Source organism: Anopheles marshallii, chromosome 2 (genome assembly GCF_943734725.1).
Source record: "Anopheles marshallii chromosome 2, idAnoMarsDA_429_01, whole genome shotgun sequence".
NCBI lineage: Eukaryota > Metazoa > Arthropoda > Insecta > Diptera > Culicidae > Anopheles > Anopheles marshallii.
The window spans coordinates 8,790,814-8,804,895 of record NC_071326.1 but is presented as its reverse complement, the minus strand read 5'-3'; the positions used below and the strand labels follow the sequence as shown (position 1 = coordinate 8,804,895).

At 47.6% G+C, this 14,082-nt stretch overlaps 1 protein-coding gene across 1 annotated transcript; it reads right to left on the bottom strand.

Annotated features, from left to right (window-relative positions):
* Positions 1-873: 873 nt before the first annotated feature.
* On the bottom strand, positions 874-10,776 carry LOC128709987 (uncharacterized). Its single transcript, XM_053805025.1, has 7 exons — positions 10,286-10,776; positions 9,301-10,209; positions 7,968-9,236; positions 6,926-7,901; positions 2,200-6,834; positions 1,629-2,106; positions 874-1,547 (listed from the first exon to the last, which is right to left on the bottom strand). The coding sequence occupies exons 1-7, from the start codon at positions 10,774-10,776 to the stop codon at positions 874-876; spliced, it is 9,432 nt and encodes a 3,143-aa protein (XP_053661000.1).
* Positions 10,777-14,082: the final 3,306 nt, after the last annotated feature.

Below are 14,082 nucleotides of genomic sequence, written 5' to 3'. Positions count from 1 at the left end.
GCAAAACACTGACGAATAAAACATCTGTGGATGTGCACAAGGCGTTGTGAAGTATATTAACGCTTAAAGATATACTATATGCAGTACACATACGAAAGATGTATGGGATGTCAGAGATGTCAAACCCGTGTATTGCGAACATGTTCGAATATATGGTTAAGTACAATATTTTTAAAACAACATGTAATATCAATAGCAAATAAAAAGGAAAGCAAACTTACCCTTAAGCTCAAGATATTAGAGTTTCCCTAGTTTCGGCTAAGACTTCAAAGAAATACCGCAGTCGATTGTATCATATTTCATCCGGTATCTTGCTATATTTTTTTCTCGTATTACTTCTTGCCGATTGCTGCAGTACTTTTAATACCATCGTTTACCAATTCCAACACTAACCCAGTACTCGACTGTAGTATTTATCGTTCAGAAGTTTTACATACAATCTTCCATAGGTTGACGAATATTATATGTACATGTATGTTTTCTCGTTCGGCAGCGAAGCAATCTATCAACAAATCGTTCGATTGAGAGGTGTGCTACGATCGGCAACAATGGGTGGCATCTATCTCGTTTAACACCAATCGGAACTGATTATTGAGACAAATCATAACAGCAAAAAGGTTGCTAATTTCTGGAGAATCTCTGTAGAACAAAGTAAGTTATGCTATTAAAATGGGTGTGTAAACATGGGTGGCTGTGTCTCGTTGATCACCCCCTTTCAAGCGTCTTAGTCCGATCGAAGACAGTGAAAAAGCAGTTGTAAAACCAAAGTTGCTTTAAAGCCATTTCCTTTTCTAATTATCAATTGGCTGTTGGGTATTTTACGGCTGGTCTACTTAACGGTTGGTTTGCGACATTCGCGCTTAGGTGATAGATTCACTTATTGCTTAATGAAGTAGGACTGTCGGCATTGTCGACGGATTTCGCTGCAACGCTAGCCTCAGGCAGACCGTTAACGTTCGACGGGACATATCCCGTGTCGGTACTAACCTGATGAGGCAATTGATGAATGTTCAGTTGCGAGTTTAAGTTCGTGTTACAGCCGGTGCTTTCGTTACTACCGGAGATCGACGTTGGTGGCGAAGCTGTTGCTAGCAGGCCCGTGTACAGATCATCGAACGAGTGCGCCTGGCTGCTGAGTGAAGAAGAGATGCCATCGAACACGGACACCGAGGAAGCGGGACTATCGGCCGTGGCCGGATACAGTATACCACCGGCCGTTGAGACGGGCGTCCCGTTTTGTTGTAACCGATGCTGTTGAAGATTCTTGCTGGATGGTGTACCTATCGGTGGCTGTTGTGGTCGTTGCAGTTCTTCGCCACCGATGCTAACGCCACCAGGATTGCCTTCTTCCACATCGTTCACAGCTGTGGTGCATACTGTTTCCGTTGTTGAACTATTAGCCGCAGACGGCACTTTCATGCTATTACTACTAGTTCCACCCGATGCAGCAAGCAAATAATTTAAACGTTCGAGCGATTCCAGATCCTGCTCGTCGGATTCCTGTTCGCCGATATTCGCTTTCGGTTGCTTATTGGCGAACACGTTATCTAAAAAACAAACGATGAAAACAGACGTGAATGACCTATCGGCCCATCTTCAGCAAAATATTTTTGCAAAACGTAAGATACCTCCAAATTCTCCCGGCTGTAGCTGCAAATCTTGCATCTGCTGCTGAAGTTGTCCTAGCTGATAATCGCGCAAAAAGTTTTTCGCGTCCAGCTCAAGCGAAGGTGCCAACAGATCAGCAGAGGTTGATGAGCTGCTACCGCCGGACACTCGGCTGTCCATGAAATCGGTCAATGTTACGCCGGTCCTGGAGCCGGAACCGCTGCCCGATCCCACCGAACCGGAACCGGGACTGAGATCAGAAAGGTGCAGCTGAGTGTCTGGGTGTTGCTGTTGTTGCTGCTGAAGATGCGCTTGGTGTGACTGTTGCATCAAGTGTTGCAACGACACGGTGCTAGACGCAACCGGCACACCCAACCCTCCTGCTCTGCCACCGGTTGGAGGTGACGGTGCCGGTATGGGCGTTATTTGAATGTCGTGCGTATAGTTTTGTGCCTGTTGTCGGCGCATCTTTGACTCATTGATGCTGTGTATGGTAACCTTGGCATAAGGAGAAGATTGTACCATATTAATATCACCCCTGTTGACGATGTGTACTAACTAAAGGATAAAAAAAATAAGCACTACACTTACCTCACTGTTGAGCCGTTGGCCCGGCTGTAAGTTTTGTAGGAAGGCAAGATCATCATAGCGTGTTCGACTACTCATACTCCCTGATGGCAGGCTTCCTAGACTGTTACCGTTAAAGAATGCGCTAGGTACTTCATCGTCGCAACAGTGTGTCGCCAAACTTCCGGACGGATCTGCACCGCCCAGATACGAAAGACCGTGTGATCGTTCCGAACCAATGGCACTAACATTGGATGTAGCTGCTTTCGACAGTCCCGGCGCACCGTTGACACTGCCGTGATAATATCCAGGCGGTCCCAACATTCCGCTTCCGCCGTACCTGCCGGGAGTTCCAGCGGGTGCTCCGTGGAGCATATCCTGTCCAGATAGGTTGTAATGATTGAACGACGAATAGTGAGACTCTCCTAGTCCGCCCACATTAGTGGTGCTGGGAGAAGATGAAGGCGCAATGAAGATATCCTGTCCGGTAGTTCCATTCATGTGCTGCCAACTTCGCCCTGGCGCTGATGGTAAACCACCACCGATAGCACCCTGTTGCTGTAGCGAGTTTTGCTTTTGCTTTTGAGCATTCTTCATCTCACTCCCGATGACGGATTTACATTTGCGTGGTCCCATACTGTCATCCAGCGCTGGTGGAGGATATTGCTGCAGGTAGGCCGGTATGCTACCGTTGCCGGGCATCATTGTACTGGGGCCAGACGATACGGCAGCAGTAACATGCGGTACCGTCCCCATCGGTTGTTGCATATTCCCAGACGGCGGCATAATTCCATTCTCCACCAGGTAGGCTGCGTTAAATGGGCGGAACCCTGTCACTTCCGGTGGAGCACCGCCAGATACCGCATGATGCAGTGCCGGATTGCGTATCGTAAACATTCCGTTGTCATTTTTGAAAATCTTTGCAGGCTGATCGTACCCAAGCGTCATCCGTGCGCCCTGTACGTCCGACATCATGGGTGCCCCGGGAGGATGCATTCCGACACCGCCCATACCCATCGGGCCGCTGTGGAACATGGGATTGCGTAGCGTTACAATGTTGCTTCCGTCCACTAGGTGATTGGCAGCCGATACCTCGGTACCGGAATTAATGGATGTACCGATCGAGGAAGGAACACGTTCATTTTGCTCCTGATCTTTACCTTTGTTTTTGCGCCGCTTGTTGCGCTTTTTACGATCGGTTCCATTTTCCAGGCAAGTTTGCTGCTGCTGCTCCTGGCCCCTCAATTTGCCCGTATTTACCATGATCACCGAGTCCTGCTGTCCGGGCATAGAAATTGGTGACATGGGATTTACGACAAACATGCCAGCGTTTGGTGAACCGGTGGCACCAAACGCACCGGGAAGCATGGCGGCCGAAGTATCGAGCGGTGGTGTGACCGGTTTCAGCGGTACGCTAAGCTTTCGGATTGATTCGCGCTTTAGCCGCAAAGCTTCCGCCTGAATGGCATCGAGGCGCGTTAGCGTAATTCCGGGTGGAAGATCCAGTCCTTCTGCACGAATACCACGTTTGAGTTGCTCCATAAGGCTGTTACGAGCGCCGGAAGTACTGCTGCTATATTCACTATCATTGCATGCTGGGGCTATACGTGCATTCGCTTGTCGTGCTTTGTTGCTGCTAGCTTCTTTGCCGGCGCATGATTTAGACGCGTTGTTACCTATATTCGTAGCCATCTGGTTAGCCATTTTCTCCTGCTGGGCCTGGGCTTGCACCTTCGCCTTTGTTGCTTTGGCCGCATTTTGTAACAGCTGCGTTTGGATAGTTGCTTGCGCTTGCTCGAGCTGGCGAATCATTTGCTTCCGCTGCCGATTCGATAAGCCGGGACTGTCTAGCAGGGCGCTGATTTTCTCAACCATTGCTTGTGCCGGTGTTTGCTTCTTTGGTCGCTGTTCCGCACCATCACCAATCGGTGTTCCAGCACTCTTGGCCGAACCTTCGACCTCATCCCGCTTTTGCTTCCCCGGGCCAGATCCACCGGGGGCTGTTGGCTTCGGTTCCATTTCTGGCTTGGCTGCTTTCTTCTGCGAAGATTTTTTCTCTTTCTCCGTACCACCTTTCGACACAGCAGCTGAGAAGGATCTGTTCGGTTTGTCCTGTTGCCCTTGCGGTTCAGTTGCTACGTTAGACGACACTTCCAGAATGGATTCTTTCGATTTCTTCTTTGAGTCCTTTACCGATAGGTTCGAGTTTGGCTGTTGGTGGACTGAACTTTGAGCAGTTTTTTCCTCCTGCAATGGAGACACTGATTCTACTGTCGGTATCTCTTCTTCCTCTTCAATCTCTGACTCGGAATCATCCATGTTGAGCAGCCGGAACGCGTTGTTATCGAACTCGGGATCGATGAACGTCTTGGGTACCTTCTTGCGTACGATCGCGTTGGCGCATGTTTCCACTGGAGTTGCAGTGGTCTCCACTGCAAACGCTGGTTGCTGAGATTGTGCTTTAACCTTGTCTTTACTGATTACATTTTCCCCTACTACGGGTTTATCGTCCTTAATTGGTTTCTGTGCTACCGCTGATGTGTCCTTTTTCTTTTTTTGTAACTCCTGCGATTGACTGCTCTTAGTTTGTGCGCCACTAGCGGGCATAGTCTGCTGCTGTTTCGATTGAGATTTTGGTTGCTGCTTAGAGCCTGTTGGAGCATTCCCGCTACCACTGGAGACAATGGAGTCTTTGCTTTGCTTCCGATTTAGAACCTTTGTCTGGGATGTGGACGATGATTTTTGCTTTCTTTTTGACGTCGGTTTCGCGTCTTCTTCGTCACTGTCTAGCAGATTTAGTCGCGCCACTATTTCATCAATCTCCTCAATCAGTTTATCCTTTTTGTGATCCTTTTTATTCTTGACCTTGCTTAACTCCACCGCCGGTATGCTTGCGGACGATGATGCTTTACCTTTGCTTCCCTGTTGATCACCGCTGGTGGGGATCGGTTTGGTTGCGGTTTCCCTTTTGATGGGTTGCTTATTCAACGGCGCCTTAATGTTGCCTTTGTTCGCGACACCGCTCGTTTTACCGGATGGTTGTGGTGGATTCTTTTGCATTTCGAGCAAATCTTTCTTCAAATTTTGAACTAACGAAAGCATCTCTGGATCACCCTTGCAGTTAGTCTGGAGATTATTAATTAACTCCTGCTCACGTATCAGATCGTCGATCGACAAGGTGTGCTGCTGTCGCTGCTGTTGGTGAAGGTTTTCTTTCGAAAACACCGGTGTAATACAAGAATCTTTGAATGGCGGCAAATGCGCATGTGGATCTTGGCGTTCTGGGTTGAAGCGATTCATGTTTTGCACCTTTGCTTCATCGATTGCAACAGGACCATTTTTGGTTTTTGCCCACAGTTCACCCGGTTTGTCATAAAAGTTATCCAGATCATCAGCGTTGAGCGGTTCCTTACTTAGCACCATCTTACCATTGACGAACGTGTACAATATTTGATCTTGATCGGGTGAATCACCCTTCGCCGTCACCGTTATCTGCGGCTGCGGATGGGGCAAGAAGGTTCGCTTGATTGTGACTAACTGTTGGGAAGTGGCATCATTGTAACCGACCGGTTGCTGGGGTTGTTGTTTAAACTGCTGCAAATGGTCATGTATCATTTGATCCTGCTGCTGTTGTAATTCGCCTAGCTGCTGCTGTCGTTTCTGCTTGTAATTGTTGATCGATTCGTGTAACTTTGCAAGCCTTGCCGCATGTACATTGTTGTGCGCTTTACCCGCAGCAGTGAGGGTCGATGGTGGTGGCGGAAGCATGGCACCCGGTGTCATCTTTCGCCCGCCGACCTGTACGTCCCGTGGTGCATTAATGGTTTGCTGGCCCGGTTTTTGCTGTGGCGCCGTGCAGCAAGATGGCGGAGTGGCGAATGCTTCCAGCTTGAATGGATATTCCGGAATTTCACTTCGTATACTGGTGACGAGCCTATTAATAGTGGCGTGCAGCTCGTTCTTCTGCTGCCGATATGTCTGTATCTTGAGCGGAAGCTCTTTCCGTTCCTTTTTGCTCAGTCCCGACTGGTCTTGAAGATGCTGCAGGGCTTTCTGCTCGTGTTTCTGACAGTCGTAAAACCGCTGACGCAAAACTTCCAGCTCTGCTATCAGTTTGAGACTCTCGTTCAGCTTTGCCTTCTTTATCGTATCCGAATCTTTACCGACCGCCGGCGACGCTGCCGTGGTTGATTTTTTGGTTGGTTGCGTGGTTGCTGAATTGGATGACTGCTTTTGTTCACTTTTTTCTGTCGACTGAATGCGACTTGATTTGCCCTTCGCTGGGGTGTTGCTGGCACCTTTAAACGTATCGTCTCCTTCGATAAATCGTAACAGATCATCAATTGATTGAAATCGATTTCCCTTGCCGGCCGTTGAAGGAGTAGTTGCAGATTTATCACCCTTTTTGTTTCCTTTGTCAGCAACAGTTTTACTGTTGCTGTTAGCAGATAATGCTGTGTTGTGTGGCACGCTTGCCTTACCGGCCGATCCTACCGGTGCAGTAGCGTTGTTACTGGTAACCTTCTTCACAGCAACCACATTAAGGCCCTTCGCTGCTGTCGTGCTGTTGTTAGATGTAGTTTTTTGCTCTTGCTTGTTCTGCAATTTCTTCCGCAACTTATCACGTGTTTCGTTTGTCCTTTGATTGTGGTTACATTCCTAAAAACAAAGTGCACCAAATTAAACATAAAAAAAGAAAATGCGTTAGAGTAATTGTCAGCTTGCGAAATAGGTATAGTTTGAAACTAACTAAACATACACTCTGCCCGAACAGGGTACAATAATAGCACACGCAGGATCCTTCGGTTTTATCTCCACCGGACGCACTGGCTGGCGCTGTTCCACGATGGCACGATTTTTTATGATCCTCTTTCGAGTGGGCTGTACTTGCGCTTGCTGTAGATCCTTGCGCTGTTGCACCAGCCACCGGTCTCGTTTTCGAACCCGTTCCTGCCTTTGCACCTGGAGCATGCGAAGGCATCCCGCAGGGACATGGTTTGCTGGTGCTGTGCGTTTGTGTCGCTGATGCTGCTGGGATGGGAATGGTTACCGTACGGTTTCCGTTGCCAGTTTGTGGTTGTGAGGCAGAAGGTGATTTCGGTTTCACGGATGCACCGTTTGCACTAGCCGTGGTACCTTCCTGCTTTGGGGTTGATTTTCCGGCCGTTGTACTGCTGACCAATGCCGGCAATTTACTTGCGGCCAGTTTTGCGAAAGCAGATAGTTTTGCTGGTGTTTGAAGCTCTGAATTTGACTTCGCAGCCGTTGCCTGTGCTGTATCTGGTCGCGGTTGCGAACAGATTGATGCGCTAGACGTATCTGTAGGGTTGTTTTCATTTAACAATGCTTTCGATGGAGAAATGGCAGTTACGGTAGCGGATGCTTTGGGTTGTTGCGTTACTAGCGCATTCGTAGCAGCTACACTACACTCCTTCTCACTGCTCGAAGATATCACATTTACTTCCTTCAAATTATCAATCTGATGCTGTTCTGTGCCGTTCGTTGCATCGGTAGCCTCTGTCACGCTCGTTCCCATATCGGATGTAGGGATAGATGTTTTCGTTGCCTCGCTTTCCACATTCAAATCGACTTTCGATGCTTCGTGGGCATCTTTCGGAGTGCATGAATCATCACGCTTTAATAGTTTGCATGCATTCACGCCGCCACCTTTCTCCAGCAACATATTTCGTTCCTTCAAGAGTGCTTTCAGCTCCATTTCCAGCATGCTACAAATAGAACCAAAAAAGTAATGAATTAAAAACGATTACACAAATGACGCTCGTGAAACGTACTTTGTGCGCTGGGTCAACGAGTCTCTGGCCAGTGGGTCGAACTGTTTCGACATCATTTCTGACTGGGATAGAAACTCCGTCACGCAACTATTACAAATACAGGTGCAACCTCTGCCCTCATTTGTATTCCCGTTGGCGCCCGTGGAGGTAACCATTGGTTCGATAAACGTTGAGGCGGCTGCAGCTGCAGCAGCCGCAGCGGCCGCAACCGACGCCGCTGAAGCGGTAGAAAACGAACAGGACGACGAGGACGACGATGAGGTTGAGCTCGACAGGCACGACGAGGACGAGGAGGACGAACCGGACGATGCAGACGTCGTAAGCGTCGCAGCGCTATGCGTTTCCAGCTTCTGCATTAAACTTTCCCGCATCCGGTTGGGCGAAACCGAGCGTTCGCGTTCCCGCTCGTAACATTCCACATCGAAGACGATGTCGTCGTCTTTCACCAGGAAAAACTTTGTAAAATACTGGTAGAACACATTGCGCGGTGGTGCCTGCGTGTCGAGCATGAACCATTCCGCCAAATCGGATGCGCGTGTCTTTGGCAGATTGAGCGTAGAGTTCTGCAGCGACCAAAACATATCGACGAACCGCAGCGGATGCATCTGATCGTCCATCTCCTCTTGCCAACGTTTGCTGCACAGCTTGCGCAGCGAATTGCGAGCCTTCGTGTTCCAGTTGCCCTTCATGATGCGCCGCGGTTCCTCGCTGACCGGTTTGTATGAATGTATCAGCAGCCGGGACAGGTGGATGGGATAGTTCATCGCGATTATGTTGATCGCCACGCGGCAAGCAATTGAGGAGCAGGGCGATGCCTGGAAGGTGCAAAAACGCGACGGTTCCAATGTGTTCCATCTGTACGGTACTCGTTCGGGAAGATGGTTGAATATGGCCCACGCAATGTGGTAAAGCTCGTCATCTTCACTCAACGATTGCATTAGCGGAAGGTAGGCGGCAGCATCCTGCTCAAGATTGTCCTTTTGATCGTCCAGTTTGGGGTCATCGCTTTGTCGGCGGGAGGCTGAATTTACGCATCCATTTTGCATTCCAACTTCACCATCGGTTAGTAACAGCGATGAGGACAAAAGTTGATGTACGTTTGCCACCGCATGATCGTCATCGCAGGCGGGTACTGTCTTGCCCTGACTTTCGAGCAACATTTCGATCATGTTCGCACACGTACACATGCCGTACCGTTCGTTGACTTCCTTCTTCGGCCGGTAAGGAAAAATTCCACCACCGATAATGCAAGACAGACAGGCACACACCCTAAAAGGAATCGAATTTAACGATTTACGCTACAATTATTGTGCACGGTAGGTAATATACTCACATGTTGTGCGTGTTCAATGGACGATCGCATCCGGGACACTTAACGACATCGGCTACGTTATTCAGACGCGTATTGACGCCTGGTATCCACTTCGTTTTCAGACAGTGCACCACGTACTCCCATGCCAGCTTCCTGTTTTTTAGCTCCATCCACTCCGCTATCGGTCGCTCGGGCTTTTCGAACAGTTCCGGCGACTTCGGCATGTAGCGTGCACCGCGTATGGACTGCAGAAGCGCATGCACCGTCTTCATGCGGTGACGCCGCTCGCAATCATCCGGCGAACGGTGGTACTCGTATAGCAGTGGCCACACATCGACCCACGTGAGCGCAATATCTGCCATTTCTTTGTCAAACTTTAAGAACCGCGCAACCAGCTCTTGGTACTCGCGTTCCGGTAGAGTACCGCGCATCTGTTTCATACAATCGGGTACTATGCTCTGCACCTCGTAGTAAAAGTAACGTTGGAAAATGCGTTGGTTGATCAACCACCAGGTGAGACCAAATTTGCCCAGATGACACTGCTCCAGGACGTTCAGCAAAGGGGTGACGGTTCGCGCGGACTGGCGCAGCTTCTTGTATCCGTTAACGATATAATTCAACACCTCGGTCGCGTTAAACTGGCGACTACCGTCTTCCGGGTTCTCGGTGACCAAGTCCTCGAGCCCGACGCAGTACACCTGCACGATCGACCGGAGCTGAAAGCAGAGCAGCTCGAAAAGCTGGTGCGGATCACGGGTGCTCAGAACGTTCGTTAGCATCACGAAGGCCATCTCGTTCGAGAGCGGCAAATTGGATGCGAGTGAAATCTGGATAATGTTATTCCTGCTAAAGCGCACATCCGTTAACCACTTCAGGGACGATTTGCTCATCAGCTCCATGTACTGATTAAACAGCGCGTTATCCTCGGACCTGTGGAGAAATGGACGTAATATGCGTTAGAGCGAATATAAGCGGATGCACCCACCACGGGATTAGCGTCACTTACTCCGGTATCAGATCGTAGTACTGCTTCATCAGTAACTGTAAGCGATCCCACAGTGAGTTGTACTGGCAATCCTCGGCGTACAGTTTCATCACCACTTCCCGCGACGCGTTGCACATTCGACAGCAGCAGTCGAGCGGAAATACATTCTCACTGTGCTGTGGCTTTTGCTGGTTGCCCACATCGCCTTTATGGCATTCGGACGAAACGGGTTGCGCCGTACAGACACAGTCACTTTCCGGACACGTCTCGTCCTGCTGTTGTTTTTCCATTTCACCATCGTCCACATCGACCACTCTCATCTGTGCCAGCAACTCCACATATTCCTTCCAGCTGCGGCCATAATGACAATCTCCCGTACAGGTTTCCTTCGCCATCGGAACACTGTCGACGGTAAGGGACGAACCGATGTTTCCGTCCTCGTTAGGAGTTGTTGCGGCGGTCACCGTACTGCCACTGTTACCACCACCCGTTTCCTGCAGCAAGATGGACATTTCGCGACGCACACACACACACTCCGTTCGTTTTTCCCGTATTAAAACGTCCTATTTTACTCTTCCGGTTGCACTGCACACCTCAATGTTGTTGCCCGGTGTAGAACAGCTAGGATGTGTTGTTTCGATACCCACCAACTGCTACCGCGTATAGCACACATACACGCACACACACACGCACTCGCACGCACAAACACACAGTTTTCACATCGGAAAAGAAGGTGCGCACCTATGCTTCAAGTCGCGTACAGTCCCAACGAAAACGATCTCCACTTTCCGTCCCTATTCCGGCAGAGCGATGGTTATTCAATCCTGCCGAAACCGGCGAGGCAAAGATGGGGAACAATCGCTTTTTAAAATAACACCGCTTGGTTGAATCTGACAATTGTAGCGTAAAGTTAGTTGATCCGAAATCACCATCAAACAACGTGTATTCAGAAGCAAGGTTGTTATGCGGGGCCAGGTCGCGAAATGCATCACCGTTTTGACATTTCACCACTTGGCATAAGGTGGCCTTGTTTACGTGCACGATACGCTGGGAGTGCAGGCATTTTGTATATAATTTCGCCGAACATTTTTGAAAACGTTGGTGTACATTGCAATCATACAGTTTATTTTGTTCGGTGGCAACGGCTTTGCAAGATCCGTGAGTAATGTTGGCCGTAAACGTAAAATCGACATGAAGCCATTACTGATGTCGGCAAACGTAGGGCTTTTGACAATACCTGGTTGCTTGGTGTTGAATGTATGGGGAAAATGTAAATCAGGATACGCATGGTTTGGTTCATCCTTGCGATCTAAATAAAGAGACGCAATCTGGTCAGATTTTAATCTCAAGTATTAAAAAATAATAATAGTTTCTAATGTGTTGTGAAAAGAATGGATTTTTAAAAATTTGCAATATGTATGTCTTGCATGCAAGTTATATTTGATGTACAACTCGGAATCTTGTTCCGACAAGTTCCATGATATTGCTGCAGCCTCGGTTACACGTACACAGAAAATGCCGGAATCGATCCGAGGTGAAGTTGAAACTTAATTTAAGGGCCTTTACCTTTAAGGGCGCTGTATTCAATTTGAAGGAGTTTGGACTCTATCCGTTTGGAGATTACATATGTTGCAAAGTTCTGCGTTGTAAAGTGATCCTTTCTATTCGTAATCATTGAACAGTAGAATGGAATTCCGACATGAACGATTGCATACATTTAGGCGTAGTTCATTCAATACATGTAACGGTGACGTTACATTATGTAACGAATGACGTAATACATTTACATATGTTGTATGTATTACAATTTAAATCTTTTTACGTTCCATCACTATACTGTAGTTTGTTTGGGTGAGAAATGTGAAATAAATATTCCAAGACTAGATTAACATTCGCGAAAATATGCTAAATTTTATAAACGATTTTGAACAAAACTTATCTTGTCGTGTAACTAGTTTCACTTGGCATTGGTATTAGGCTTTAGGCTTGGCTTTAGAAAAAATGCAAACAAAAAATCATTTGATTTTCCATTAAAGGAAGAATGGAAAATGAATCTATTTTGAGCCCGGTTTACCCATTGTGCCATCGTAAAGCAAAGGCACGAGCACCCTCGTGACTTCGGCAACAACCGCATTCGCGAGCGAAACGCGTTTTCGACTGGACGTGCGTGAGCAGTGCGTTTACAGTGAAGGTCGTACTAGCGGCCTATAATAACATCATCCCCAGGTGGGAACCCCCATCCAGTGTGAGCCTGTGTTATCCAGCTGGGCTCGATACCATCGTACAGGTACGGCTAGCAGTGGCAAAAAGTGTCCTTTCGTTGTGTCCATTTCGATTGTGCTGGCATTTAGCTCGTGGTGCAAATCGAGAGTGTGCTACCGTGGTGGTGAGATTTACGCCTAGATTACGCCACTCTACGAATCATCCCGATTACACTCGGCTGCACAGAGCGGGTATGCGTAAATGTGTGGTGGAATGTTTATTTGCCAAGTGTGTTAGCATTGCGTAGCGTGGTGAAGCCGAGTTTCTACGTGAGAATATTGTTCACCGACCACGGTCGAATCAAGATGCAACGGTTTGCGGTGGCGTAGCAAAAGTGAAGAGGTCATAGTGCAAAAGTATGTCACCCAGAGTGTGAAGTTAGGCCACTGGGCTAAAGCGTGAGAGCGTGAAGCGTGCCTTGGTTGATTTGACAAGTTGCAACCCGGAACAGATTGCCCGGGAACGCACACCAGCACGTGCGATCCACCCAGAAGTCGACAGGACAAATCTACCACAAACGAAGCCTTTGCTAGCGAGGTAAGATTATTCATCATTTGTCAAGAAATAGCTGCTACAGCGATCGAACGACGCTTATCATGGCGACTTCGGTTGTTTGCAGTTTGTGCTGAAGTGTTGTGGTGAAGCAAGTGTCAAGGGTAAAGCTTGGTTCGAGTATCGATAAGGCACACTGGAGCGATTGATGTAATTGATTTTCTTAGAGTTAATAACGTTTATTGGTTTATGAACAGAACGGATGATATTAGTTTCTCCTTCGAAATATTGTACGTAAAGCATTACTGCTATCGGTAACGGTATCGGTGTAACGTAACGCAAAGAACCTTAATTCTTCTCACGTGTTCTGTGCTGATTGAATATTAATGGTATTGACTTATGATTGATTCACGGTTAGAAACCCATTCTGACATATGTGTACGGTTTGGAACCCATTTCTGTAAAGTATGGCCAGTTAATCAGAAAAAGAAAACTGGAGTTATCGTAAACATTTTCGAATTCCTGATTAAAAACAACGGTTCACTTTCCCATTCTGATAAATTCCAGTTTCTGTGTTGAACGTTGGATTAGCGAACGAACTGATAAATGGTTTAAAAGATATGTGATAACCCTATGCACACCACAGACTGGCAAATTTTGGAGAATAAATATGAACTTGGTTTAAAATCCCAATGCGAGTGGTGCTAATGTTTAAAGCAAATGGTATCAAGTGAATAGGCAGTACAGTTTAAATGAGTTGCTTGAATAGTAGAACAGCCATTTTTCCAACGTAAAAAATTCATGACAATTTCTATTGGAAGGATGTCCATCAATGACGATTGGTTTGACCTTTACCTTCAACTAAAGGAGCGTATTTTTATCGGATGGAATATTGGTCAATTAGTTAATTCGTTTCGTTCTTCGAGTTCATTTACTTCATGGAAACGGCTATATTAGTATGTTCCGTGAGAATGTGTCGTTATTTATTTTCTTGTTTTGGCAAAAATACAATTCACTTTCAAAAGCTCGTTTTGGTTGGTTTGGTTAGACCGCCGGAAGAATCA